At 40.8% G+C, this 26,420-nt stretch overlaps 1 protein-coding gene across 2 annotated transcripts in view; it reads left to right on the top strand.

Moving 5' to 3' along the window:
* Nucleotides 1-26,420, top strand: part of LOC146863776 (uncharacterized) — a 300,646-nt gene that overhangs the window by 60,479 nt on the left and 213,747 nt on the right. The window contains exon 4 of one of the 2 annotated variants that reach the window (XM_085628004.1): nt 4,932-5,018. The exons of the other annotated variant lie outside the window; for it this stretch is intronic. Within the exon in view, the coding sequence (XP_085484130.1) occupies nt 4,932-5,018 (87 nt within the window). The remainder of the gene's footprint in view (nt 1-4,931; nt 5,019-26,420) is intronic. 2 annotated transcript variants of the gene reach the window in all.

The following is a 26,420-nucleotide window of genomic DNA, read 5'->3' as shown; positions in this document are numbered from 1 at the left end:
ACAAAAACAACGAAAACATGCAAAAAATAATAAAAACGCACAAAACATCAAGCCATCAGATATACTTGCTGTATATCAAGCACAAAAAAAGCATAGACAAAACAATAGCATATGTAAAAAGCGGTGACACACAACACCATGTCATGTACTTTATGCACTGTAAATCTGCAGCCCAAAACCCAATATTTGGGCCTGTTTAATTTGTCAGGTTTAAAATACTTACCCTCCTTTTTGACAGTAGATCACCAGGCAATGGAAATCTGCTGTCAAACATAACTCTACTGTTGCTCTTCTAACATACAGGACCAGCAAGAACAATTCATGATAGCAATTCGTTCACATTTAGGCATGTAGCCTTAAAAAAACATTTTAGAATCTTTTTGTCTGTCTAAGACTTAATGCAACACTTCGTTTTCTGTTAAAGAAGAGCAACTATAGCAGGCATCATCCTATATTCTTTTTTTAGAGCACCAATGTATCAGCAAAGCATTTAACATGATGTTTGGACTTTCAAAGAAAACCCCTTTGCTGTATTTTCCCGGTGGAATTGAGTTCGTTAGTTTTAGCGATGCTATGGCGAAACCAGAAACCCCACCTTTAGAGGCCCGTGTAGCAAGGTCATTCTGCATTCCACAGAGGCAAGGCCCTAATTTAAAAGGTCATAAATGTCAACTCCATTGTTTACGGGAAAGATAGCATCTCAGCAGTGTGACCGAGCCAGCCTCTGCAGCTCTCCCATCCCCCAGCTTCTGACACTCTGAATTCGTCAAAGCCAGAAGGCCTTCCTAATTCCTCCTAACTTGCAATAATTCGCTCTATGTTGAAAAATAATTTCTCCTTTTTAGGCGCTAAACAATTATCCCTATTCCCAGATTGTTAAACTACATGTACTGTGAATAATTCACAAAACTTAATAACACACATACCAGTTTTTAGAATAAATGCTTGTTGCAATCCTATGCAATGATATACATTTCATCAACCTTAAATGAATGAATGTCTCAGGAGGCCCAGCTAAAGTTAGACTGAACTCCAGCAAGTGAGACCGCTTTCTGCCCCAGTCCACTGGCACTGTGAATTGTATTCGCAATGAGTTTTGATATTTTCTTCATCATTTAGTCATTTGCCTTTATTCAAGCTCTGTTTATCGCTTTCATATTAGCATATGAAACTCAGTGCCTCCCGCCAGGTAATTACAATATTTTCACCCCTACTGCTAGAACCTGCAATCTCATCTTTCCCCTCCTACTTACTCAAACCGGTACCACATTCCTCTTTATTCCCTTCGTCAATACAACCTTCCTCACGCTACTCTTCATGTCTTTATTACTCCCCTTCATCATCTCTCTTCCCTCCACGGCATTGTACTTTCCCAATTGTTCTTCTCCTTCCTACGTATTACCCAGTTCCTATAACCGTAGTTCTACATTTTTCCACCCCTCTATCATTACTGACTTCATCACGTACCTGCTCACAAACATCCTCTATTTCCTTCATCAAAAAAAAAACATTCTCCATTTCTCTTTCTCTATGTGGGTGCTGACTCCATTAAGGCCGTTTTTTATTAACATCAAATAGTTGCGGGTTGCGACACCATATTTTATTTAATCTCCCCAAGTTTTTTAAAAAGGTCTTGTTTTTCATAGCGTGTTCAGTAGTATCGTGACAGACACAGCTAAAGTTAGAACCTTCAACCCTGATATTAAAACAAGCCTTTGTACTGGCACATTGACTCATTGAATCATAAGAAGGCACAACCTGTAAATATATATCAAAACCTAAACGTATGCATTTACTGAAGCCTGAGACACTTTAAACAGTACTCTGAATGAAAGAAAATGCAATTGAAACAGTCTTTTTACCCAAATTCGACTTTGATATTTTAAGCATTAAAAAATGAATATCCTACAATTTTCTTGCGTAATATGCATTACCAGAATGTCTATTACATAACCCATGAGTCAGGCATTGGAAATAATAACTTATACTTTATAAAAATGAGCTTGTTTGCGCCTGCGCCAAGGGAAAATTGTACGCGCGAATGCTTGTCATTTTAGTGATGCAACACAACTTAAATCAAATTTTAATGCTAGGAGGTCATAGTATGAGTATTAAGCTTTATAAATATCAAAAAACGATTTTGAAAAGCACTTATTTTTTTAAAATAATTTTTCCCATGATTAATAATTTTCTTTAAAAAAATCCCAATTATTCGTTTTTGTGATAATTCCATGTATAAAAAACAAGCTGCATCCCTTGCCTATCATTTTGGACACATTAACTCACACGCCTAAGCGCATAAGCCCAACTTGAAACGCGTTACATTTTTTGCGCCACTTTCATTTAAAAGGACGGTTCTGCAAAATTCCACCCGTGTTTAACTGGGAAAGTGCTGGCTGAAGGAGCATTCCTATCAAATATACTGCAGCTGAAAAGTTTGCCTGTGAACATCTAATACAATGCATCTAAGGAAAATGATATAAATTTATTTACTTTTGCAAAAAATAGATAATTTCGTTTTTGGGGCATGATTTATATCTATTGAATGTGTTTCTAATTTTATCCTTCAAGCATTTAACAGCAGTTTTGTATATGTGCACAATTGCTCATTCTATAAATTAAAGAGCACCATATAGCTATTTTAGCACATCACATGGTTCATTTCTGGATTCCTTTTCTAAGTTTTGTACTTGATATTAATTAACCAACAATTTACTTAACAGATTGGAAACATCAGAAGACCCACAAACACATATTGAGCTCATTTCAGACATAAACAGAAAAGGGTTAAACAGACAATACAGCGCGCTTTAGCCATTTTTCATAAATAGCGCCGTCGCAATTTACTTACAGAAGTTGCACTAATGATAAAAAAACCACAGACATTTAAACACACAGTTGACTTACAAATCAATACGCATGACAGAAAGAAAGAACAGCTCACAGACTATACTTAAAACAAACCATTTGCAAATACTGTTGTAGGTCATATTTACAAGCAACGCTTTTCAATAGTGTTCCAAAAGGCTGCATGAACAGCCCCACAGACAGATGCATGTCCAAGAAGTAGTGAATGCGCTCAATTCACTAGCTCTGCCTAGCAGAACACCACACAAAATCGTTGTGCATATCTTCATTCGTGAAACTGCGCAGAACGAAGGATCCTTGTTTTGTATTATGTCATATTTTAATTCCCTGGGGATACAAAATCACCAAGGAAGAAATATGTTTTTAAAGCTAACCTATTTAGATATTTCCCACACTATGGTACCTTTTAAAACAAAAAGCAACACATTTTTCCATGTGAGCTTACAAACAGGCATGCCAAAAATACTGCGGAAAACGCAAGTATTATAATCAAAACCAAATGGAGAAATATCTCCTCATTACCTGCCTACGCAAATTGCAATTCGCATATCCAAACCTATACACACCAAAAGCTACATTTCCCAATTTGCTAAGATCAGGCATCTTATAGCTCACTAATCTAGCTTCAAACTTCAAGGGTTTATCTCTACCAATAAACTCGCAAATATGCGAGACCCTCGGTTTTGGTAATTGCAATGACCAAATCAGAAACCAAGAAACCAACCCCTCGGCTTTGGTAATTGCGATAACCAAATTAAAGACCCAAAGAACCAAAGGACTGGGAGCGACCCACTTATACTTAATTCTTATTCTTAATAATCAAAAGGTTATCCAAATTCTAATTGTCAAGTTCTACATGCCCAAACGTCTTTTATAATACTCACGCCAAAAGGGTTCTTTTTCTCACCTTTTGAGTGACATCATGTGGAGGATCAAAATCAGGAAGAGCAGAAATATACCGGACTACATAATCAAAGAATCTCCAGAATCCCTGTGCACAGAGTACCTTCTTGGTAGAATCCCGTTCTGTCCTTCCAGTAGATTTCAGTCTCCTGACAAGATCACTCCCACAGAAAGTCACTTCTCCGATGAGGCCCAGCTGGTGGGCGCCAACTGAAGTACTCCAATTTTTGAGACCCCAGAGGTGCTAGGGGTAGCACCCTATGACTTCGAGTACTTCCTGATGTGGTATTATAAAATTCTGCATATCTTGATAATATCACAAAGAACTTGGCAACAGAAGCTGAAATATGAAAAGACATCTTTATTAAACTCAAATGAGTGAGACTACGTCGCACAGAAGCCTTAGCAACTGAATGAGGCAGTCTCCAGAACAAAAAACAGTCTTCCCTTATATACACAATCTTGTGCCTCAGGCACACTTTCTTCAGTTTATGGTATGGTCATTAATAAGTATATATTACAAACGAAAGAGCAGAGTCATGATGACCATCCCACATTCCAGTTAAACCAGCCCGCAATTATTTACCCAGCAAGGCTCAGATCCCACATCAGATATCAACAGGCCCTAGTTGAACATGGGCATCTCCTGTTTAGAAAAACAGCCCATAAAGCAGGAACAGTCAGGTGTGAAAGAGATTAGCCGGAGGCTTGTGTGGGATGAGAAAGGTTTTATGGTGTGTCATGCCCTGATGCTAATCACAGGTGGCCGGAGGATGGGGAGCTCGTGAGACCGGACTGACCTGGGGCAGCGGAGACCAGCTGCCCAGGTCATGGAGAAGTCAAGTAGAAAGTACATGTATTCTAAAGGCCCGTACTTGCTTATAATGTGTTTGTCTATGTGAGGGCAACTATAAGATGGCCACCGCTCCAAGATGGAACCCACGGAGTCAATGTATAATAACGTATACATAGTGCATTTGGCAATGGGACGTTATGCAAAGCGCTTGTAAATACCGCATTCACCAATCGCGGTTTGCTAATACATGAATAAACAGGGGTAGGGCCCTGTCTCCTACGCGGTCCCAAATATCAAAGTACGACAGAAGGACATTTCTTTTATACTGCTATCCTTCTATTTTATTCTCTTTTCTTTTTTGCAGCTTCGTAGAGCACAAACCTGACCCAAAGACACCGGAGGGCCCCCACGACCACCATCCACACCCCACAAGACAACACTCACTTCCCAGGTACTGGAATTATTTGAAAGCTTTACACACCCGTTACATATCACAAGGTGACATTCATTTCCTAGGTACCAAAGGTAGTGGAGTGTTTTTCGCATGACCACCAATTACCCAACAGAAGGCCCTGAAATTGTCAGTAAGCAATCTGGTTGAACTGAACCCATGTGTAGTGTAACCCTGGGCGTAGTTCGCGAAGTAGCGCTTCGCGAAGCTACGCAAAGTGCACTTCGCACTACGCGAGCTACGCGTAGCACTTCGCGAACTGCGTAGTACCTTGTTCGCACTGTGCAAGATGTTGTTTTCAATGATTGCACAGTGCGGACAAGCAACCGGCACTGTGCAGTCATTGAAAACGGCATCTTGCACAGTGCGAGCTGTAGTTTTCTGCTGCTCCAGTAGATTTTTACTCGAGCAGCAGCTTTCTCAAGGCGAACTGGTAGTTTCTCATCACGAGCGGTCGCGAGCATACGCGACCACTCGCAATGAGAAACCTGACCTTCTCGCGTTGGGAATCTCGCCAGGAGGTTTATTTTCCATGCTCGCGATCGCCAACATGATGTTGCTGATCGCGAACAAGGAAAAAGTCTTGCCGGGATGTCATTTTGCTTGCTCGCGGTCGCCAACTTGACGTTGAGGACCGCGAGCAAGCACTGTGCTACGTGCAATTCGCGTAGTGCGAAGTAGCGCGAACTTCACAAACTACGCGAGCGTAGCGTAGTGCTTTGCCCAGGCTTAGTGTAGTGAGTGTGTGTAATAATGAGGCTACAAGCTGAAGTCACGCAGCAAACTAAATAAAACTAGAAGGAGCAGTGCCTACCCAACCATGGTCACTGACCTTATGTGGTTTAATTGGGCTTAAAAAAATACCCCTGAATGCAGATGCAGGCCACATGTAACCACCATCCAACTCATTCTCAAATAAGCAGTGCCTGACAGCAACTGCTAGTTAACTAGAGCAGTTCCCCTACAGCTGTTCCTACTCCTGCGGCACCAACCATGGCCGCAAAACTGAAGGAACACAGCAACCTGCAGTCACTAAACTAGCCTTGCCAAGTGTCACTCATAGAGGGTTAGACTAACGCCTTCTTGGAAATTCTTTTCAGTACCTCAAGGTCCCAGAATGCTCATGCATATCAGCTGGTTGAGCCAACAGTAAGTTCTTCTCTCTTATTACAGCCTCTTCCACCTTACTCTTGTCCCAGCCCCTTGCTGCCACATACAGCCAATGGGGAGGATGGTTAGAGCTCTGTGCTGATGGCCCTGTCCTTGACAGTACATGTAATATGGACTGGATATTGCGTTAAATATAGTTAAATTGAAAAGTATGGTGTGCCTCCCATCATCCTTGATGTATCATATGGGCTGGGTATGACATTACAGAACACTTTTAACACCTCCTTCGGTGCTACTTCACGATGCACAGCCATGTACTGAAATGAATCCAATCAATCAAATGCTCTTCTTATTTCCTTAAACAATTTATCCTTAATTTTCTCCACGTCCTTTTATTTCTTCACTTATCCATTCAATCCATTTTACTCATTCCAAAGGAACATAGGAGGCGTTCTGATGTCCAAATGCCACTTTACTAAAAACACCCAATGCATTTCGGGAATAGGATCCCTTCGTCAGGGGTATCTAAAATGCAAAATTACATACATAAGTAACTGATACCATCATCTTCGCTGAATAATACAACGAAACAAAATTATGCATCACAACATTATTATCATTACAATGTAGACATGCCCGTTTGCGCACCCCATTGCGTATGTATATCTGGCATCATCGTGGCTCTAAGCAAGAACATTGCAACACAAAAGAAATGTCAGCAGTGTTTTATTCCTCAACCTTCCGCAGTTAACCCTAGACTTAAACTTGCCTTCCGCTGAAGCGCGTGAACCAACGCTTACCGTGACACTTGCATGATTATATGTTTAAAATACAGCAAACTCATTCAAACTGCCGAGCTCCTCTGCATGCTTCAGCAACGCACCACTGCGTCGATATTCTTCATTTTTCAACCGAGTCAAAAATGCTGGCCTCTCGTGCGGTTTAAATCTCACCTCCCTAATTACGCGCAGGTGCTTAATCACTTGTTCACCACAGTGCGAGTCCACTAGAAACTGCGGACGGACTAACAATACCAAGTACCTCAACCTTCGCTCGTAATGCAGTAATTACACTACATTTTCCATCACCACCCAAAAGTCTCTGTCTCACTGTTCCAGCCTGTATATAAACCAACGGCGTCTTTTATGTTTGTTGCGTATGTTGACTAATCACTTTAAAAACCTGTCATGATGCAATTAAATTTCTTAAACTATTGATGCTTCGTTAATAACTTAATCCTGTAAATATTTTGTTATCTTGTAGCAATTCATCGTGGCAAAAAACACACTCCTACGTTCAATATCTGATTTTCCCATGTCAAAGGTGCTTTCATCATTGTCCTTGTACTCATGCTGGTTAACTCAGGGTGCAAACTCACAAGCAGACGGAATCTGTTAACATGAATAAAGTAGTGAGATGCACACCGGCGTACTGGGTATGACATTAGCCTGTATCCCCTCTTCATTGCCAGTTTCCACTCTGATCTGCCATATGTGATACCCCTATGTCCTCAATTGGGGTAAGCATACACCTTACACTTATTTTTCTCACTGAGTCACGCGCCATTCCGAAATGGATAACACCCCCGGTCACTTGTTTCTCATAACTTCACGTCTTCCCGATACCGGATCTCAATTTTTTTTAATAAACACGACTGTCCCCCATGCCGCTCACGATCGTAATGCGTATTCACATACCTTTTAATATCTCACGCGGTTCTAGTTTTTAAACCATTTACGTAGAAACTAGGAAGCCCGCCGAGGCCTTAACTTCAAAACACCTTTCAGTCATTCACCATTCCCCCATTGAATGTCACTTATAAAATCCCGCTTGCCATAGCACACTCACAAACAAATCCCCACTCACTTGACCGGAATAGGCCCGAGCACGATTGTTTGAACCACAACTCCATGTGCACAATTGATAACCCTGACCTTCTGACATGCTATAACTTTCGAGCAATCTTAATATGTTCTAAGTTTTTCCCTTGTTCACACAAGCTATTTTCTTTGTTTTCTTTACTCTAACAGGCGTTAAAAACCAGGCAAATGTTATAAATTTAGTCCTGAAGATGATCCCGTTAATCAATGAGCTTGGGATCGAAACGTCGACTTTGTAAAAAATAGTGCCACAAATATCCATTGTGCTTACTCGTTGTGGTCTCTATTTTGTCAAACTTGCCACAACTCCATGTATGCCTGCAAGTTGCTACAGCTCTCAGTCTTTGCTTGTAACTGTTGTTTGTCCAAAACTGTCTGCATTGTTATTCCTTTTTCCCCCCGCACGTTCCCCATGTTGTAGGGTGCAGGATTGTGCCCCACGATAAATGTAGTGTTTTCATTATCCTTGACCATATCCTTGAGTATCTGATGAATAAAAAATCCCCTGTCCGGCTGGACATCGGATGTATATAGTAACCCATTGTGGTCTATATTCAATTTTATGTAAAATTTAGTGTTTGCTCAGGACCATTGTTTTCTACATATATAATTGAGACCCGTGGTCCTTAGCCATTTTTCGGGTTCCCTTGTTTGTATAAAATACGATTAGCGCAATCGCTGGATTGCAAGGGTTTTCTATACCCTTCCCTACCTTCTTACAGGCAGGGCCTTCCTAGTACCTCTCACTTGTATGTGTCTTTACACCCTCTATTACTCTTTAGCTCAGAATGTCAGCACTTGCACCTCTTTATTCAGACGATTACATTAAGAAAATATGCTCAGGTCCCTCCCTTCCTTCAGACACTCCGGATGCCCCAACCCTCACTAACTCTTCTCTCCCCGAGCAACTTGAAAAACTTAAGAAAAAACAAATCCGGTTACAGTTAATGGTGTTAATGCTTACGGAATATTTGAAAGCAGACGTAATCCCCGTAGGCTTACAAGTCAGGAACATCCCCGGTATCTTCACAGACAATCCCAAATATATCTCCAACTTTAGTTACAATGGCACTACCTGTTCCCGACACTGGCTAGTGTTAGGAATAGATATTGCAACTGAAACCTTTAAAACATTAGAAGCTGAGATTTTGGACATTGAAAAGCAGCTTCAAGACTCAGGAAGTACAGCAGAAAGCAAGAAATTATTAGAACAGGTCAAAAAAACAATCGCTGACTTCCATAGACTAGAGCAGAACAAAAAGTCTAATAAAATCAAAAAAGATATTAAACTATACAATATAGAAAACACCTACCCCTATCTCCAAAAAGATTTTTACAACAATAGATTCTACTCTAACCCTCAACATAGTAGACCATGGGGGCGTTTCAACAGGCGCCAAAACTTGGTAGGCTTTTCAGAGACCTCTGCCGACTCCTCAGATAGCTCAGATCAAGGAGAAGGATCAAACTCAACAAGACGAGGAGGTGCTCATTCTGACAATTGTTTAGGCAGAGGCCAAGCAGACACACCACAACGAGGGAAAGCGAAGAAAACACAACGGTGGTACAACCCACCAGGGGAACGCAAAACACGCAACAACTATTACAAATGGTAGAGTCCCCCCATCGATACCACAGAAATGACGGATGTCATTCCTATTTTCAACCTGTCCAAACAAACATTGACAGAGTCTGAACTTTCCTTACTTAAGAAACGGCTCTCGTTTGTGCCCACTATCCGTCCCAACTTTATGGAGCTACAAACGGAACTCTTCAGACTTTTTAGACGGATCCGCCTTAAAGCCTTTTTTCAACTCCACCCATCCCCTACTAACACTGCTAATACCCCTTTCCGTCCCCCATCTACATTTTCACCCACTGCTAATATGTTACCAGTGGAGATTCTGACTTTTGAGAAGTTAGTGCTTAAAGATCTGTCCAATCTGGAGAGCAAGAAAAGATTTATACCTTATAACATTACTCTCCAAGAGAAACAAGCGATTAATATGCTCAAATCCATAGAAACCCTGTTGGTAAAGAGTGCTGACAAAGGTGGCGGCATAGTGCTCCAGGAGAGAGACACTTACACAACAGAAATCCTACGCCAATTGGGCAATACTGAACACTACCAGAGACTTCCAGGCAACCCTACCAAGGAAATTCAGGCCCTTATCTTGAAACTTACAACTGAAGCTGTCAGTCAGGGCTATTTAAGCAAAAAAGAATTCATTTTCTTAAATGTGAAATCACAACGCACACCTGTCATCTATACCCTTCCCAAAGTCCACAAAAATTCTACCAACCCTCCTGGACGCCCAATTGTGTCAGCCTGCGGCTCAATCCTTGAGCCTCTTGGTTCTTACGTGGATTTCTTCATCAAAGAATTTGTACCTGTCACTGCCTGCTATGTGAGAGATAGCATGGCTATGATAAACCTTATCGAACACCATCCATTCGACCCCACATCAGATACACTATGCACCATGGACGTAGAGTCCCTGTATACCAACATTCCCCAGACAGCGGCTCTATTGGTAATACAAAAAACACTTGACTCCCGCCCCCGCCCCCATACTGTTCCAACACTATTCATTTTACAACTGTTAGAAATCTGTTTGAAAAGGAATTTTTTCACTTTTGATAACCTGTATTACCAACAAATCAAAGGGACTTCTATGGGCGCAATTTTTGCCCCCAATTTAGCGATTCTGTTCATGGACCAATTGGAGATAGGTTCCATTCTCACTGACACAAATCCATTCTTCCCAGGCATTTGCTTATGGCGAAGATATATTGACGACATTTTTATCATTTGGAGACATGACATCAGTGCACTACAACAATTCCTTCATTGGTTAAATAACAATTGCTCAGGCCTATCATTTACGATCTCCACTGATAAATCTGCCATTGCCTTTCTTGACCTGACAATCTTCCACTCTGAAGGCGAATTACTTACACGCCTATACAGAAAACCCACTGAGCGGAACACGCTGCTCAGTTACGGAAGTAACCACCCCAGGTCCCTGAGGGATTCACTTCCATATTCTCAATTTTTGAGAATCAGGCGTAACTGCTCTTCCAAAGCAGACTACTTCAGAGAGGCAGCCACTCTCTCGTCTAAACTGAAAGATCGTGGTTACCCCAAGAGGATAGTAAAAAATGCATCCAAAAGGGCATGGTACTGCCCGCGTGATGTACTTCTGACTATACAAACATAACAGAATGGGGGGTCTGATAGTAGACAGCACAAAGATTGAAAAAGGAGAAAAGTGTGTAGAGTCAAATCAAACCCATACGTTATCAGAGCAGAGCGTGGATAACCATCAAACTTACTCAACCAATGAGACAAATAGTGAGAGCAAAGGCACCTCTCATGATCAGTTTATATCACATGGTATCCAACTCAAGCAGAGGTATGTCTCTTGATCGTAGAGACTACCTCGTTAGTTAAAGGCTCTATTGCTCCCTTGGGTTGATAGAGAAACGTCAGGAAGACACGTGACAAACTGTGACCACCAGACAAAGTAGAAGTGCAGTGCAAAAAGAAAGATGTGAATTCTAAAAAGGGATTGTGTGAAGAGTATGATGTAATTCAACTCACTCCACACATCTCAATTAAAAAGGAGTGTAACAAAATAACCAGCAGTGCTAACTAGTCGCTGCTAAACGAGGGTCGACATGTTTCAGCCATCAAGGGCTTGTGGCCCACGGCTTTCTTCAGGACCTGTATAAATGTTATGCTACTGCATTCAGTTGATGGAATTCAAATAGTGCATGTGAAAAAATGTGAAACTAAACCAAAACAAAGAAGTAGTAATAAATACTACCTCACGTAGTCCTAATCCTCTGTATCACAGGGTGCGAGCATCACCTGGGGAGACAGGACAATTAACACACATAATAAACCAATTCAAAAAAGTGTGCCATCTACAAGCAGGCAAATTAATTAAGTGTGCCTGGTATGTTGCTGTGAAAAAATCTACGCAATGCTTACCCAGCGTGATCAGGGAATTCACCTCACCTACCCTGGAACCTGGCTCAGGTTAAGGAGGCCCCGCTCTAAATCATGGGTAAAAGAACAAAAAAATTTGTTTTGAGACAAAGGAGAGCCAAAATCACTCCCAATCACTCTTTCGCGTTAAATAAAACGCAAAGTCTCCTAGCGCTTTCATGGTAGGCTCACCCCTTCAGTACATAATACTCCATCCCAATAACCCAACTCTCAGAGGTGGTGCCATTAAAATTACAGAAGTGCATGATTTGGCCATCATGAATGACCCTGACTGGCATAAGGATGAATATCTAGCTTATCATTATATGCATTTCGCAATTCCAAAATACAACAGAATGTCTGCCAGTCTGCCTAATTGCACTCGTCAAACGCCCCTATTCAGACGAATACGGGTGGCGCCTGAACATATCTCAGCCTAATCTGCTGGAAAAGAGAAAAGCAAACCAACAAGAAACGAACACTCGGTTCGCAGCCCTCACCTGTCCGTCGTTGCCCCAGGGATTGCCGAGCAGGGTGGGAGGCAGCGTGCAGGATCAGGGGGTGTGTTGAAATACCGTGAGTTCAAAGGGCACGCCTCACGCTGCGTAACCGGACACTACGGAGGGCGCCATGGAAATTTTTACAGAACTACAGAAAAGTTAGCTGCCTCATGGGAAATGTAGTAATCAGCTTCCAAAAACACGGCTTGCAAACGTGTATAAAGAAAATACGCGCAATGTCGGGGAACATCCAATACGCTTGTGGTTCAAGGTTACTGCTGCGTTAACCCCTTCTGGCTCCCAAACCCAAAAGTGAACTGGAAAGAATAGCCTGCGTCACTACCTTTTCACCAGTATCCAACCAAATAAGAAAGTCCATAATTCAGCACTGGCCAGTCATTAATGCAGGCAGTCTCAGCATTGAAAGACCGCTTTTCGCTTTCCGGAAAAGCAGAAATTTGAAAGATCACTTGGTAAGAGCAGCTCTTGCCACCACTGTCCCCCACGTAACACTTGATTCTTTTTGGGGTCTTTCTCCTATCCTAGGACATTTCAAATGTGGTGGATGTAATGTCTGTGATTTTACGATTGAAGGCAAAAGTTTCACTGCCAATAACATTACAGTAAATTCGAATGCCTTCTCTAATTGCAATACCTGCAATTTTATCTATTTAATACATTGTCCTTGTATGAAACTGTACATTGGCCAAACTACACAAAAAGTAAAGACAAGAATTGGACAGCACAGAAGTCGTATCAGGTGTAACACACCCAACGCACCACTTGTGGAACATTTCACGGATGCCAAACACAACGAAGATGACATCCGCTGGACGATTCTGAAGGTACTCAAATTGCCACAGAGAGGAGGCAACATGACCCACTTGTTAAACCGTGAAGAACTTAAAGCAATAATCCTTTTTGATACAATCAAAAATGGCTTGAATAGGAATGAGGACTGGACTACCCTCTTATGAATTGACTAATACCATACTGTAATACCTTGGATTTTAATTGGTTGTTCTGGCTGATCTCTTGAGAAAATTCCTAACCTTGACTTGTACCTGTATATGCCACAAACTGTGACTTTCAACTGTATATACTACAATTGTTAGTAAATGTTCAAATTTCACTTCCAATTGTGCAGGCCATTATCCTAAGCATGTTCTGTAAATAACTGCAATAAGTTAATGCGTAAATTCCTCCTTTTATGTGAAACAATGACACTTACGCACGCCCTTGCATTGCACTTCACATTAACCGCACTTGGTTTTTCACTCACCCAAGATGGCCACCGCTGTTACACACAGCTTTCACCTATCCTTAGTCCTTCTTCCCTTTTGGCACCCCTCTGAGGCCCTCTATTGTTTTCCCGCTCTATTTAAATTAGAGCACTAAACACTAGCGCCCAGTGCCTGCCATTGAGCCGGTCACTACACAGCACATCGTTGCTGAGGACAGAGATCTCCATTGCTGTGTCTCTCCATAGGTAAGACAACCCCTTACCCCGATGTAATTGACTGGTTTTAGAATTTCCTCATTTAGGCAGCCTCTGACTAAAACCTCCCCTCATTTTCAATTCCTTTAAGCCCGGACTGTAACATATTAGTATATTGAAGCAATACCTCGGCGCATAGAAATGTGGCCCATTTGCACCACAATCTAACCACCCAACATCCGATCCAGGCAAGGAGCAGCACGCTCAAGCGCCTACTAAGGTTTATAGAAACCTTAATTGCAAGGTATGTGCCCTAGACGTAATTACATCCCAATCCCACATCGATTATGACACACCAATTTCAACCGCAATGTAACTTTTTTCACAGCGACCAAACCAAAAGCAACACCCTTGACGTTGGTCTTCATTGCCAGTTTCCACTCTGATCTGCCATATGTGATACCCCTATGTCCTCAATTGGGGTAAGCATACACCTTACACTTATTTTTCTCACTGAGTCACGCGCCATTCCGAAATGGATAACACCCCCGGTCACTTGTTTCTCATAACTTCACGTCTTCCCGATACCGGTTCTCAATTTTTTTTTATAAACACGACTGTCCCCCATGCCGCTCACGATCGTAATGTGTATTCACACACCTTTTAATATCTCACGCGGTTCTAGTTTTTAAACCATTTACATAGAAACTAGGTAGCCCGCCGAGGCCTTAAATGCAAAACACCTTTCAGTCATTCACCATTCCCCCATTGAATGTCACTTATAAAATCCCGCTTGCCATAGCACACTCACAAACAAATCCCCACTCACTTGACCGGAATAGGCCCGAGCACGATCGTTTGAACCACAACTCCATGTGCACAATTGATAACCCTGACCTTCTGACATGCTATAACTTTCGAGCAATCTTAATATGTTCTAAGTTTTTCCCTTGTTCACACAAGCTATTTTCTTTGTTTTCTTTACTCTAACAGGCGTTAAAAACCAGGCAAATGTTATAAATTTAGTCCTGAAGATGATCCCGTTAATCAATGAGCTTGGGATCGAAACGTCGACTTTGTAAAAAATAGTGCCACAAATATCCATTGTGCTTACTCGTTGTGGTCTCTATTTTGTCAAACTTGCCACAACTCCATGTATGCCTGCAAGTTGCTACAGCTCTCAGTCTTTGCCTGTAACTGTTGTTTGTCCAAAACTGTCTGCATTGTTATTCCTTTTTTCCCTCGCACGTTCCCCATGTTGTAGGGTGCAGGATTGTGCCCCACGATAAATGTAGTGTTTTCATTATACTTGACCATATCCTTGAGTATCTGATGAATAAAAAAGCCCCTGTCTGGCTGGACATCGGATGTATATAGTAACCCATTGTGGTCTATATTCAATTTTATGTAAAATATAGTGTTTGCTCAGGACCATTGTTTTCTACATATATAATTGATACCCGTGGTCCTTAGCCATTTTTCGTGTTCCCTTGTTTGTATAAAATATGATGCAAGGCCAAAGACAGCATTTTCTACCCCTAGTGGGCATTACCAATTTGTGGTGATGCCCTTTGGTTTGAAGAATGCACCTGCCACTTTTCAAAGGTTGGTGAACAGAGTCCTTACAGGCCTGGAAGCCTATAGTGCAGCATATCTGGATGATATTGCTGTCTTTAGCTCCACCTTGGAGAATCACCTGGTCCACCTGAGAAATGTTTTGGAGGCCCTGCAAAAAGCAGGCCTAACTATCGAGGCTACTAAGTGCCAGAAAGGGCAGAGTAGGGTTGTGCACCTGGGCCACCTTGTGGGTGGAGGCCAGGTTCAACCATTGCAGAGCAAAATCCAGACCATAATGGACTGGGTTGCTCCAACCACCCAGACTCAGGTCAGAGCTTTCTTAGGCCTGACTGGGTACTCTAAAAGATTTGTAAATAGTGACCCCTTTAAATGACCTAACTTCTAAGAAAATGCCCAAGAAAGTTCAGTGGACAGTCAGCTGTCAAAAGGCATTTGATGACCTAAAGCAGGCCATGTGCACTGCTCCCATTCAGCAAAGTCCTAACTACTCCGAAGAATTCATTGTTCAAACAGATGCATCTGAGTTGGGGGTTGGGGCTGTGTTATCACAATTGAATGATGAAGGTCAGGATCAGCCAGAAGCTTTTATTAGCAGAAGGCTGACCCCCAGAGAGAAACGTTGGTCAGCCATTGAGAGGGAGGCCTTTGCTGTGGTTTGGGTTCTGAAGAAGTTGATGCCATACTTGTTTGGCAATCACTTCATTGTTCAGACAGACCATAAGCCCCTCTTATGGCTAAAACAGATGAAGGGTGAAAACCCCAAACTTTTGAGGTGGTCCATTTCCCTACATGGGATGAACTATAAAGTGGAAGATAGACCTGGGAGTAACCATGCCAATGCAGATGGACTCTAGGTATTTCCACTTTCCAGAACATGAAGACTCAACTGGTCAAGGTTAGTTTAATGTCCCTGCGTTTGGGGGGGGGGTTGTGTAGGAGAGTAGGATCTTTTTCTTATGGTTACCCCCACTTGTTGCTGATGTTTCACTGTTTTTCGACTTTAGTCTGGCTGGGGCCCTGCTAACTAGGACCCCAGCCTAGCTGCTTCCTCTCTAAATTGATTACCAGTACTTTAGGTACACTCCAGGTTGGATTCTGGGGTACCCTTATAAGTCCCTAGTATATGGTGTACTATGTACCCCGGGCATAGGTACTCCAGAGGCCTACCAGGGGCTGCAGCATGTATTGTGCCACCCCTGGAAAGCCTTCCAAAATGATCCCACAGGTCTGCTACTGCAGCCTGGGTAAGGTGGTGTATGCACCCCTTACTGAGATATAGGTTCACTATATCTCTCCATATCACTGCACATGTAAATCTATCAGTCACCCCTATGGCAGGCCTTAACAATCCTGAAGACAGGGTGTTGGGTTTGATGTGGGAGGGTGCCCATGCATGAACAGAGCCCCTCTGCAGCTTTCAGAACCTTTATTCCGGGGTTGTTTGTGATGCAGCCAGACCATATACTCTTAAGTGCATTATAACCACACGATAAAAGCTAACTTTGGAATGGCTGCATGGAAACATGTCGTGTTTGGTGTCAAACACCTGGGAACCATACCCCCACACCAGTAACTGATGTGGGAGTATGATCCCACCCTTCTAGAGGGAGAGACATGACAGCACCGGTATACCCGGTACCAACTTAACAGAGCCCTGGCATCACAAACAAGCACTGGCATAGCCAATAGGTCTTGCCTTTGGGACCTTATAACTGTTTAGAGAGAGGTATAAGCTTTGCCGGTCTGCATGCAAGCAAGGCTGTCAGAGTACCAGCTGTAGCACGAGCCCTGACATGTATAAATCAATATTACCCAACATATCCGGTTTCGTAATGTAGGGCTGTTACAAAGGTTTGAATATCAGAGTAGCAAGGAAACTCTCATGCGTGTGCGCACCGCAGCTAGCCAGCAACGATACACGTGAGGAATCCAGGAGTCTCCACAAATCTCTGCCATGTTTAAGTAGGAGCAGCAGCACAAGCTAAATAAACAAATATACATGGACGTGGATGTACATATATAGATACATAAACGTGTAGGTACATATATTTATGTCCATGCATTCATATGTGCGTTTTCACACACACATATAAATATTTAATAAGAAGCCTTTCATATATGTGACGTGCACAAAGGGCAATCCATAAGATATTCATCTTTCTTCATGGGGCTATAGTGTTTTACATTGTGCTATAACCAACATGGGTGTAAGAATGTATGCATTTATGTAAAGGTGAATGGAAAATTGCTATCTGTGTATGTATATGTATATTTATTTGCATATATACACATAACAAATTTATATATCTATATATCTATCCATAAATATATATATATATATATATATATATATATATATATATATATATATATATATATATATATATTACCTACTGGCGGTCGCCAGTAGGTAGTTATAGTTAGGACCACGTTTCCATAGGAAAACCTCAACATTCTATTTTGAATAACTTTGGCACCGGTCGACGAATCCTCGCGAATTTCTCAAAATAGGTGGGGCGCTACGCTCCGCTCCTACCCTGAAAGTCTCGGGGGGATCCGTCAAGCGGGGGCTGAGATAAAAGGGGGGTCCCAAAACGCGTTTTTCCCATGCATTTTTCCATAGGACCTTTAGAACGACCTACAGCCCGAACGGCTGAACAGAATTACTAGAAATTTGGCAGAGAGGTAGTCCCTAGGTCAAGGAAGTGCCTTTTGTAGGTTTGGTGTAAATCTGTTCAGTAGATTCTGAGAAAATAGCCTTTAAATCAATATATATATCTGAGCCAGCTTACGGTACGCTTACCGTACGCTTACGGTAAGCGTACGGTGGCGTGCGCGAGCGCGATTCTGATTGGCTCTTAGATCTTAGTAAACATTCGAATCGGCCGAAACCAGGAAGCGGCGGCCGCCATTTTGTGTATTTCACTCTGAAAAAAAAGAGTGAAAACAAAGAAAGGGGGCAATGAGGAGAGTTACAGACCCCCTAACAATTGTAAGGGGGTCAAAGAAGGACAGAAAAGTACAAAAAAAACATTTATTGATTTTAAAAAAAATCACGGGGTACGCGTACGGTAAGCTCACGGTAAGCGTACGGTAAAAAAAATAAAAATAAATAAATGAAAATCAGATTTAAGAGTTTAGAAATTAGGGAGCTCTAAAAAGAGCTGTTGTGTTTATGGAGTCATTTTTTTAGTGGTACTTACAAGTAAGTACCGATGCAGAGTCTAAGGTTCAAGAGGAAGACTCTGTTCCCTTCATCATTGAAGTGCACACCATCTCCTCTATAAATGTCTTGCATGTCGTAACGCAAGTTGTTGTGGTAAATGGCACCCATACCATAGTCACGGAGGAAAGCAGAAACAGATTTGTTGACGTGCTTTCTTGCTTTGTCAATCTGTGGACAGAAATGATTGGACCAGTTCCATTTTTGCCTTTGGCATATGTTGGAAAACACAAAGGCAGTTTTAGGGAAAAGTGTAAACAGTTGTGCAAAGGTGTCCTTCATAAGCATTTCCAGACCTACCCCAGTCAAAGTGCCTAGGTCATTGCCACCACAGTGCACTATTATGAGGTCAGGGTGTTGGATTTGCATGAAGGATTTCACCAATGGCATCAATTGGTGCCACTTTAACCCTCTCTGACCAATCCATTTAATGTCTACATTTGGCAAAGCAAGGTCTCTCACCATATCTGTTTTCTCTGCAAACTTTTCACTCCAGAAGACATAGCTGTGCCCTACAATCCACACTGTGAACATCTTCAAAGGAGAACTGGATGCACTCAGGAGGTGTCTTTCAGTAGAATGGCAATATGAAAATAAAGACAGTTTGGAAATGGAGGCATACATATTTTTTACAAAACAAAAAGAACTGATTGGCTGTTTCATACCATTCTAGAAAAAAAACTAGGCTGTATGTGAAAATTAATAGAAGCATGTTTTGTATTGGTACAAAAAAATGTGTAACCAAAGAACAGTACTATGGATTTGCAGTTAGGATTGAAAAGTCAAGCACTCTTGCTCTGTGGAATTGAAACATTGTGTGTCGAACTTCTGACCTAACTGCACACAGCAGTGTTCCATGAGCTGTTGCTATGGTAGCAGGCAGAAGTCAAGTTGGGGGAAGGGTACTAGGCAGAAGTCAAGTTGGGGGCAGGGTACTTTTGGAAAAGGGTTGGTTTTCAACCAATAGAAATGTGTCATTACATTTGAAAAAAAGGGGGAAGCACTGAGATTTGAAACTTACATGTATATGTGTGGAAAAATAGAGGGAAAGTTTGCCATTATCTGGTTCTGCTGAGAGGAGAGAGGTGTACAGAACAGAGATCCTGGCTCTGATAATCTGCTGTTTGAGTGACACATTTCTTTCACAACTAACTAAATTTAAAGGTGAGTTTACAGTTTGAGAGGGGATGTATGTGGTAACTTAAGAAATGAATAATAGAAATGGGAATTGTTTTTGTTGTAGTTACACATGGTGGATTCATAATGTGTCAGTCTGTAAAAGAGATTTTCACTTGGCCCGAAAAAAAAAGAGCAGTAAGTGTGCTTTCAAATTGGCAAAGAAATTTCGTTTTGGGACTAATGTGAAAACATGACTCTGTGTCCATAGAAGAATTATAGGCAGAAATTTATTGCGTCTTGCTCTGGTGATTTCACAGTTGCAGTAGATGGAAAAGAGGAGCGAATTTTTGGGGGAAGAAGCAGAGGGTTAGCACACACCCATGTGCTTGCCATGTATAGTCATGCACAGTAATTAGAAGCGAGTGGGGTTTTCAGGTTTAAGTCTGTAATGCAAATACATTCAGCATCACTAAGGCTGGTTGCCCCTGCTGGAGTGTAGGCAGTCACAGAGAATACACACGGTGGTGGTCTGAAAAAAAAACAGCTTGGACATGTGCATTTAAATAAATTTAAAAAAAAGGTTTCAGAATGTGTCAGTCTGTAAAAGTGATTTCAAAGTGTAAAAAGAGATTTTTACTTGGCCCAAAAAAAAAAGAGCAGTAAGTGTGCTTTCAAATTGGCAAAGAAATTTCGTTTTGGCACTAATGTGAAAACATGACTCTGTGTCCATAGAAGAATTATAGGCAGAAATTTATTGCGTCTTGCTCTGGTGATTTCACAGTTGCAGTAGATGGAAAAGAGGAGCGAATTTTTGGGGGAAGAAGCAGAGGCTTAGCACACACCCATGTGCTTGCCATGTATAGTCATGCACAGTAATTAGAAGCGAGTGGGGTTTTCAGGTTTAAGTCTGTAATGCAAATACATTCAGCATCACTAAGGCTGGTTGCCCCTGCTGGAGTGTAGGCAGTCACAGAGAATACACACGGTGGTGGTCTGAAAAAAAAACAGCTTGGACATGTGCATTTAAATAAATTTAAAAAAAAGGTTTCAGAATGTGTCAGTCTGTAAAAGTGATTTCAAAGTGTAAAAAGAGATTTTTACTTGGCCCAAAAAAAAAAGAGCAGTAAGTGTGCTTTCAAATTGGCAAAGAAATTTCGTTTTGGCACTAATGTGAAAACATGACTCTGTGTCCATAGAAGAATTATAGGCAGAAATTTATTGCGTCTTGCTCTGGTGATTTCACAGTTGCAGTAGATGGAAAAGAGGAGCGAATTTTTGGGGGAAGAAGCAGAGGCTTAGCACACACCCATGTGCTTGCCATGTATAGTCATGCACAGTAATTAGAAGCGAGTGGGGTTTTCAGGTTTAAGTCTGTAATGCAAATACATTCAGCATCACTAAGGTTGGTTGCTCCTGCTGGAGTGTAGGCAGTCACAGAGAATACACACGGTGGTGGTCTGAAAAAAAAACAGCTTGGACATGTGCATTTAAATAAATTTAAAAAAAAGGTTTCAGAATGTGTCAGTCTGTAAAAGTGATTTCAAAGTGTAAAAAGAGATTTTCACTTGGCCCAAAAAAAAAAGAGCAGTAAGTGTGCTTTCAAATTGGCAAAGAAATTTCGTTTTGGCACTTATGTGAAAACATGACTCTGTGTGCATAGAAGAATTATATGCAGAAATTTATTGCGTCTTGCTCTGGTGATTTCACAGTTGCAGTAGATGGAAAAGAGGAGCGAATTTTTGGGGGAAGAAGCAGAGGCTTAGCACACACCCATGTGCTTGCCATGTATAGTCATGCACAGTAATTAGAAGCGAGTGGGGTTTTCAGGTTTAAGTCTGTAATGCAAATACATTCAGCATCACTAAGGCTGGTTGCCCCTGCTGGAGTGTAGGCAGTCACAGAGAATACACACGGTGGTGGTCTGAAAAAAAAACAGCTTGGACATGTGCATTTAAATAAATTTAAAAAAAAGGTTTCAGAATGTGTCAGTCTGTAAAAGTGATTTCAAAGTGTAAAAAGAGATTTTCACTTGGCCCAAAAAATAAAGAGCAGTAAGTGTGCTTTCAAATTGGCAAAGAAATTTCGTTTTGGCACTTATGTGAAAACATGACTCTGTGTGCATAGAAGAATTATAGGCAGAAATTTATTGCGTCTTGCTCTGGTGATTTCACAGTTGCAGTAGATGGAAAAGAGGAGCGAATTTTTGGGGGAAGAAGCAGAGGCTTAGCACACACCCATGTGCTTGCCATGTATAGTCATGCACAGTAATTAGAAGCGAGTGGGGTTTTCAGGTTTAAGTCTGTAATGCAAATACATTCAGCATCACTAAGGCTGGTTGCCCCTGCTGGAGTGTAGGCAGTCACAGAGAATACACACGGTGGTGGTCTGAAAAAAAAACAGCTTGGACATGTGCATTTAAATAAATTTAAAAAAAAGGTTTCAGAATGTGTCAGTCTGTAAAAGTGATTTCAAAGTGTAAAAAGAGATTTTCACTTGGCCCAAAAAAAAAAGAGCAGTAAGTGTGCTTTCAAATTGGCAAAGAAATTTCGTTTTGGCACTTATGTGAAAACATGACTCTGTGTGCATAGAAGAATTATAGGCAGAAATTTATTGCGTCTTGCTCTGGTGATTTCACAGTTGCAGTAGATGGAAAAGAGGAGCGAATTTTTGGGGGAAGAAGCAGAGGCTTAGCACACACCCATGTGCTTGCCATGTATAGTCATGCACAGTAATTAGAAGCGAGTGGGGTTTTCAGGTTTAAGTCTGTAATGCAAATACATTCAGCATCACTAAGGCTGGTTGCCCCTGCTGGAGTGTAGGCAGTCACAGAGAATACACACGGTGGTGGTCTGAAAAAAAAACAGCTTGGACATGTGCATTTAAATAAATTTAAAAAAAGGTTTCAGAATGTGTCAGTCTGTAAAAGTGATTTCAAAGTGTAAAAAGAGATTTTCACTTGGCCCGAAAAAAAAAGAGCAGTAAGTGTGCTTTCAAATTGGCAAAGAAATTTCGTTTTGGCACTAATGTGAAAACATGACTCTGTGTGCATAGAAGAATTATAGGCAGAAATTTATTGCGTCTTGCTCTGGTGATTTCACAGTTGCAGTAGATGGAAAAGAGGAGCGAATTTTTGGGGGAAGAAGCAGAGGCTTAGCACACACCCATGTGCTTGCCATGTATAGTCATGCACAGTAATTAGAAGCGAGTGGGGTTTTCAGGTTTAAGTCTGTAATGCAAATACATTCAGCATCACTAAGGCTGGTTGCCCCTGCTGGAGTGTAGGCAGTCACAGAGAATACACACGGTGGTGGTCTGAAAAAAAAACAGCTTGGACATGTGCATTTAAATAAATTTAAAAAAAAGGTTTCAGAATGTGTCAGTCTGTAAAAGTGATTTCAAAGTGTAAAAAGAGATTTTCACTTGGCCCAAAAAAAAAAGAGCAGTAAGTGTGCTTTCAAATTGGCAAAGAAATTTCGTTTTGGCACTAATGTGAAAACATGACTCTGTGTGCATAGAAGAATTATAGGCAGAAATTTATTGCGTCTTGCTCTGGTGGTTTCACAGTTGCAGTAGATGGAAAAGAGGAGCGAATTTTTGGGGGAAGAAGCAGAGGCTTAGCACACACCCATGTGCTTGCCATGTATAGTCATGCACAGTAATTAGAAGCGAGTGGGGTTTTCAGGTTTAAGTCTGTAATGCAAATACATTCAGCATCACTAAGGCTGGTTGCCCCTGCTGGAGTGTAGGCAGTCACAGAGAATACACACGGTGGTGGTCTGAAAAAAAAACAGCTTGGTTTCATAATGTGACAGTTTGTTATACAGATTTTCACTTGCCCAAAAAAAAAAGAGGAGTTTGTGTGCATTCAAATTGGCAAAGAAATTTCGTTTTGTGACTATTGTGAAAAGAAATGTAGTAATATATTTAAATACAATAAAGGATTTTTTTTTTAGTTTTTTTGCAGGTATTGCTGAAGAACAGTGAACAAAATTTAAGATGCCTACAAAATCTCGAGTTCAAAAAACGCTAAAAAAAAAACTATATTTGAAGACAACTGGAGGACCAAAGTTAGTAGAAGATGCTGATGTAGGGAAAAAGAAAAAATCTTCTGGTAAGCAAAAAAAACAATTTATAAACAAATTATTCAAAACAAAGAAAAATGTACAAAATGTCTGTTGTCGGAAAAATGTAAAAAAACCTACAGAACAGCAAAAAATTGAGGATTTAGTTAATGCAAATATACCTTCTGCAATTGAAAAGTTTAACATAAACAGAAAAACAGCATTTAAAGAGATACGTAGAAAAATGTTTCAGAGAAGAGTTATGTCCAATTTGATAAAGGATATAAAGAAATATAAGCAAAAGGCTAAATATTACAAGAGAAAAAAAGAAATTGAAGCCATTGCAGCAAAAGCATTAGAATTAAAAAGGAAACTATTCATATTAATTTTGAATAGGATGCGTACATTAGATAAAATGGTTAATGTACTGAAATCACAAAGCAAAAGCAAAAGAGTAGTGAACAGAACAAATTTTTGTAAAGTGTTTTTAGGAAAGTGGATGCATAGCTCAAGTAGTGAACCTTTTTTTAATGAAGAGAGCTATTTTCAAAGTAATAGTTTGCTGCATGCAGTTGACACCAGAGGTCGTTCATACGAAGTAAAAAATGGTTGCATAATGGAGAAGGAGATAATGGTTCCAAGAGATGAGGTACAAGTGATGGCAGATGAGGCAATGGGGAGACGTCCTAAAGCCCCAGTGTACACTTGGAATTGTAGTAGTATTTGCACTGTGCGTCAGGAATCTATTGACAGATTTCGAGAGTTTCTAAGAGAATATAGTAAAAAAAGTGTAAAACAAAAGATTAAGGTGCTTCAAAGTCTGGATCCATGCAGAGTGAGAGAGAATACTGGTTTGCAGGGTCATTCTCTTGCTTGTCTATCTAGAAAAGTGTGCAATAGTGTTTTCCATCATTTTAGGATGCTGGCTGTTCATCATACTGAAATGAGAAAGTTTGTGAGACGGTTGTATTTTGCCAAAAGTCCAGCAATAAAGTTAAATGAATTGAATAGGGCTCTGTTCCGAGGAACGGTATCAGATGTAGAGAAGGTTGTTGATGAAATTCAGTTTTGTTACTTTGGTCCTGAACAAAACAGTGCAGAGAAGGACACAGTAAATGAGGCAGAAGTGGAAGAGAATGTAGAACCTTGTGTAAGTAAGACATTTAATGATCACATAACAAAATTTGCAATAGTCTCTAATGAAAGACCAAATGTTACTTGTATTTGTTGCCGCAGAACTCATTATAGAAAACAAACTAGGAATGTTGATCTCTACAGAAAGAGTGAAAATGAAGATAATTATAAGTGGATGGATTTTGCAACATATATATTTCTTGAAAATTGTTTTGAATTGGGTGAAGATCAGCGTATTTGTAAATACTGCTACAACAAGTTAGAGGAAAATAGAATGCCGACCAGAGCTGTACATAATAATTTAGAATTGGATGCTATTCCTGCTGAACTTTCTGAATTAAATACATATGAGTCTATACTCATTCAATGTGTTCATCCGTTCCAGACCATAGTACGTATGGAGCCCAAAACTGGTAAATTACCTCCTTCAGATTTACTGAGAGGTTTAAAAGGTAGAGTGGTGTATTTGCCCTTGGATTTGAAAAAAAATATGGAAACTATTGATGCGGATACTTTGGAAACTGAACCATTAATTATTCTGGTTAATGGTGTACCTACAAAGAATAAGAAGATTTGGCAGGAGCTGGTAGATGTGCGGAAAGTACAAAGAGCAAATTTGTATTTGAAAAAAAATAACAAATGGTATGAATCAATTTATATAGTAGAAGAAGAAGAAGAAGAAGATTTACAAGGAGATACAGAAACACCAAGTGGACAAATTGAAAAAGTGGACAAGTCAAAGGAAGAAGAAATTTATGAACATTTTAGCATACATCCTCTCCATTCGAAAGAAGTTATGGGAGACAATATTGATCTCTTTCAGATGAAGAAAGCAAAAGGAAATCCCGTGAGTGTATGGGAGGAGAGCTTGGAAGCTCGATGTTTTCCCCAGCTGTTTCCTAAAGGAAAAGGAGGACGATACGATGAACGTCCAGAACAGATTCCAGCTTCAGAGTATCGGACTACAAGACTATATGCTGAAGATCCCAGATTTCGACAAAGTATCCCTTATTTGTTCCATCTTTTATTTGAAAGCGACTTGTCTGCACTGTCTTATGCAGTAAATCACATTTTAAAAAGTGGAGTACATTTACAAAATGTGTCTGCTAAGGATTTTATGGAGAAAGTGCAGCACCGAGATGATCATTTGGAAACACAACTGATCAATCTGATGGCTTGTCAGCGTGGGACAAATGAATATTGGTACCGACGCCATGGTGAACTAAAATGCATGTTACGCAATTTAGGAACACCAACATGGTTCCTTACCCTAAGCTGCGCCGAGTACGCTTGGGATGATTTACTGGATTTTCTACGAGAGGCCAATTCAAACATTGAAAACATCGAATACAAGACAGCAGGAGA

This window comes from Triturus cristatus, chromosome 2_1, assembly GCF_964204655.1.
Source record: "Triturus cristatus chromosome 2_1, aTriCri1.1, whole genome shotgun sequence".
NCBI classification, from domain to species: domain Eukaryota; kingdom Metazoa; phylum Chordata; class Amphibia; order Caudata; family Salamandridae; genus Triturus; species Triturus cristatus.
Note: the sequence above shows the minus strand (reverse complement) of the source record. Positions and strands in the feature narration are given on the sequence as shown.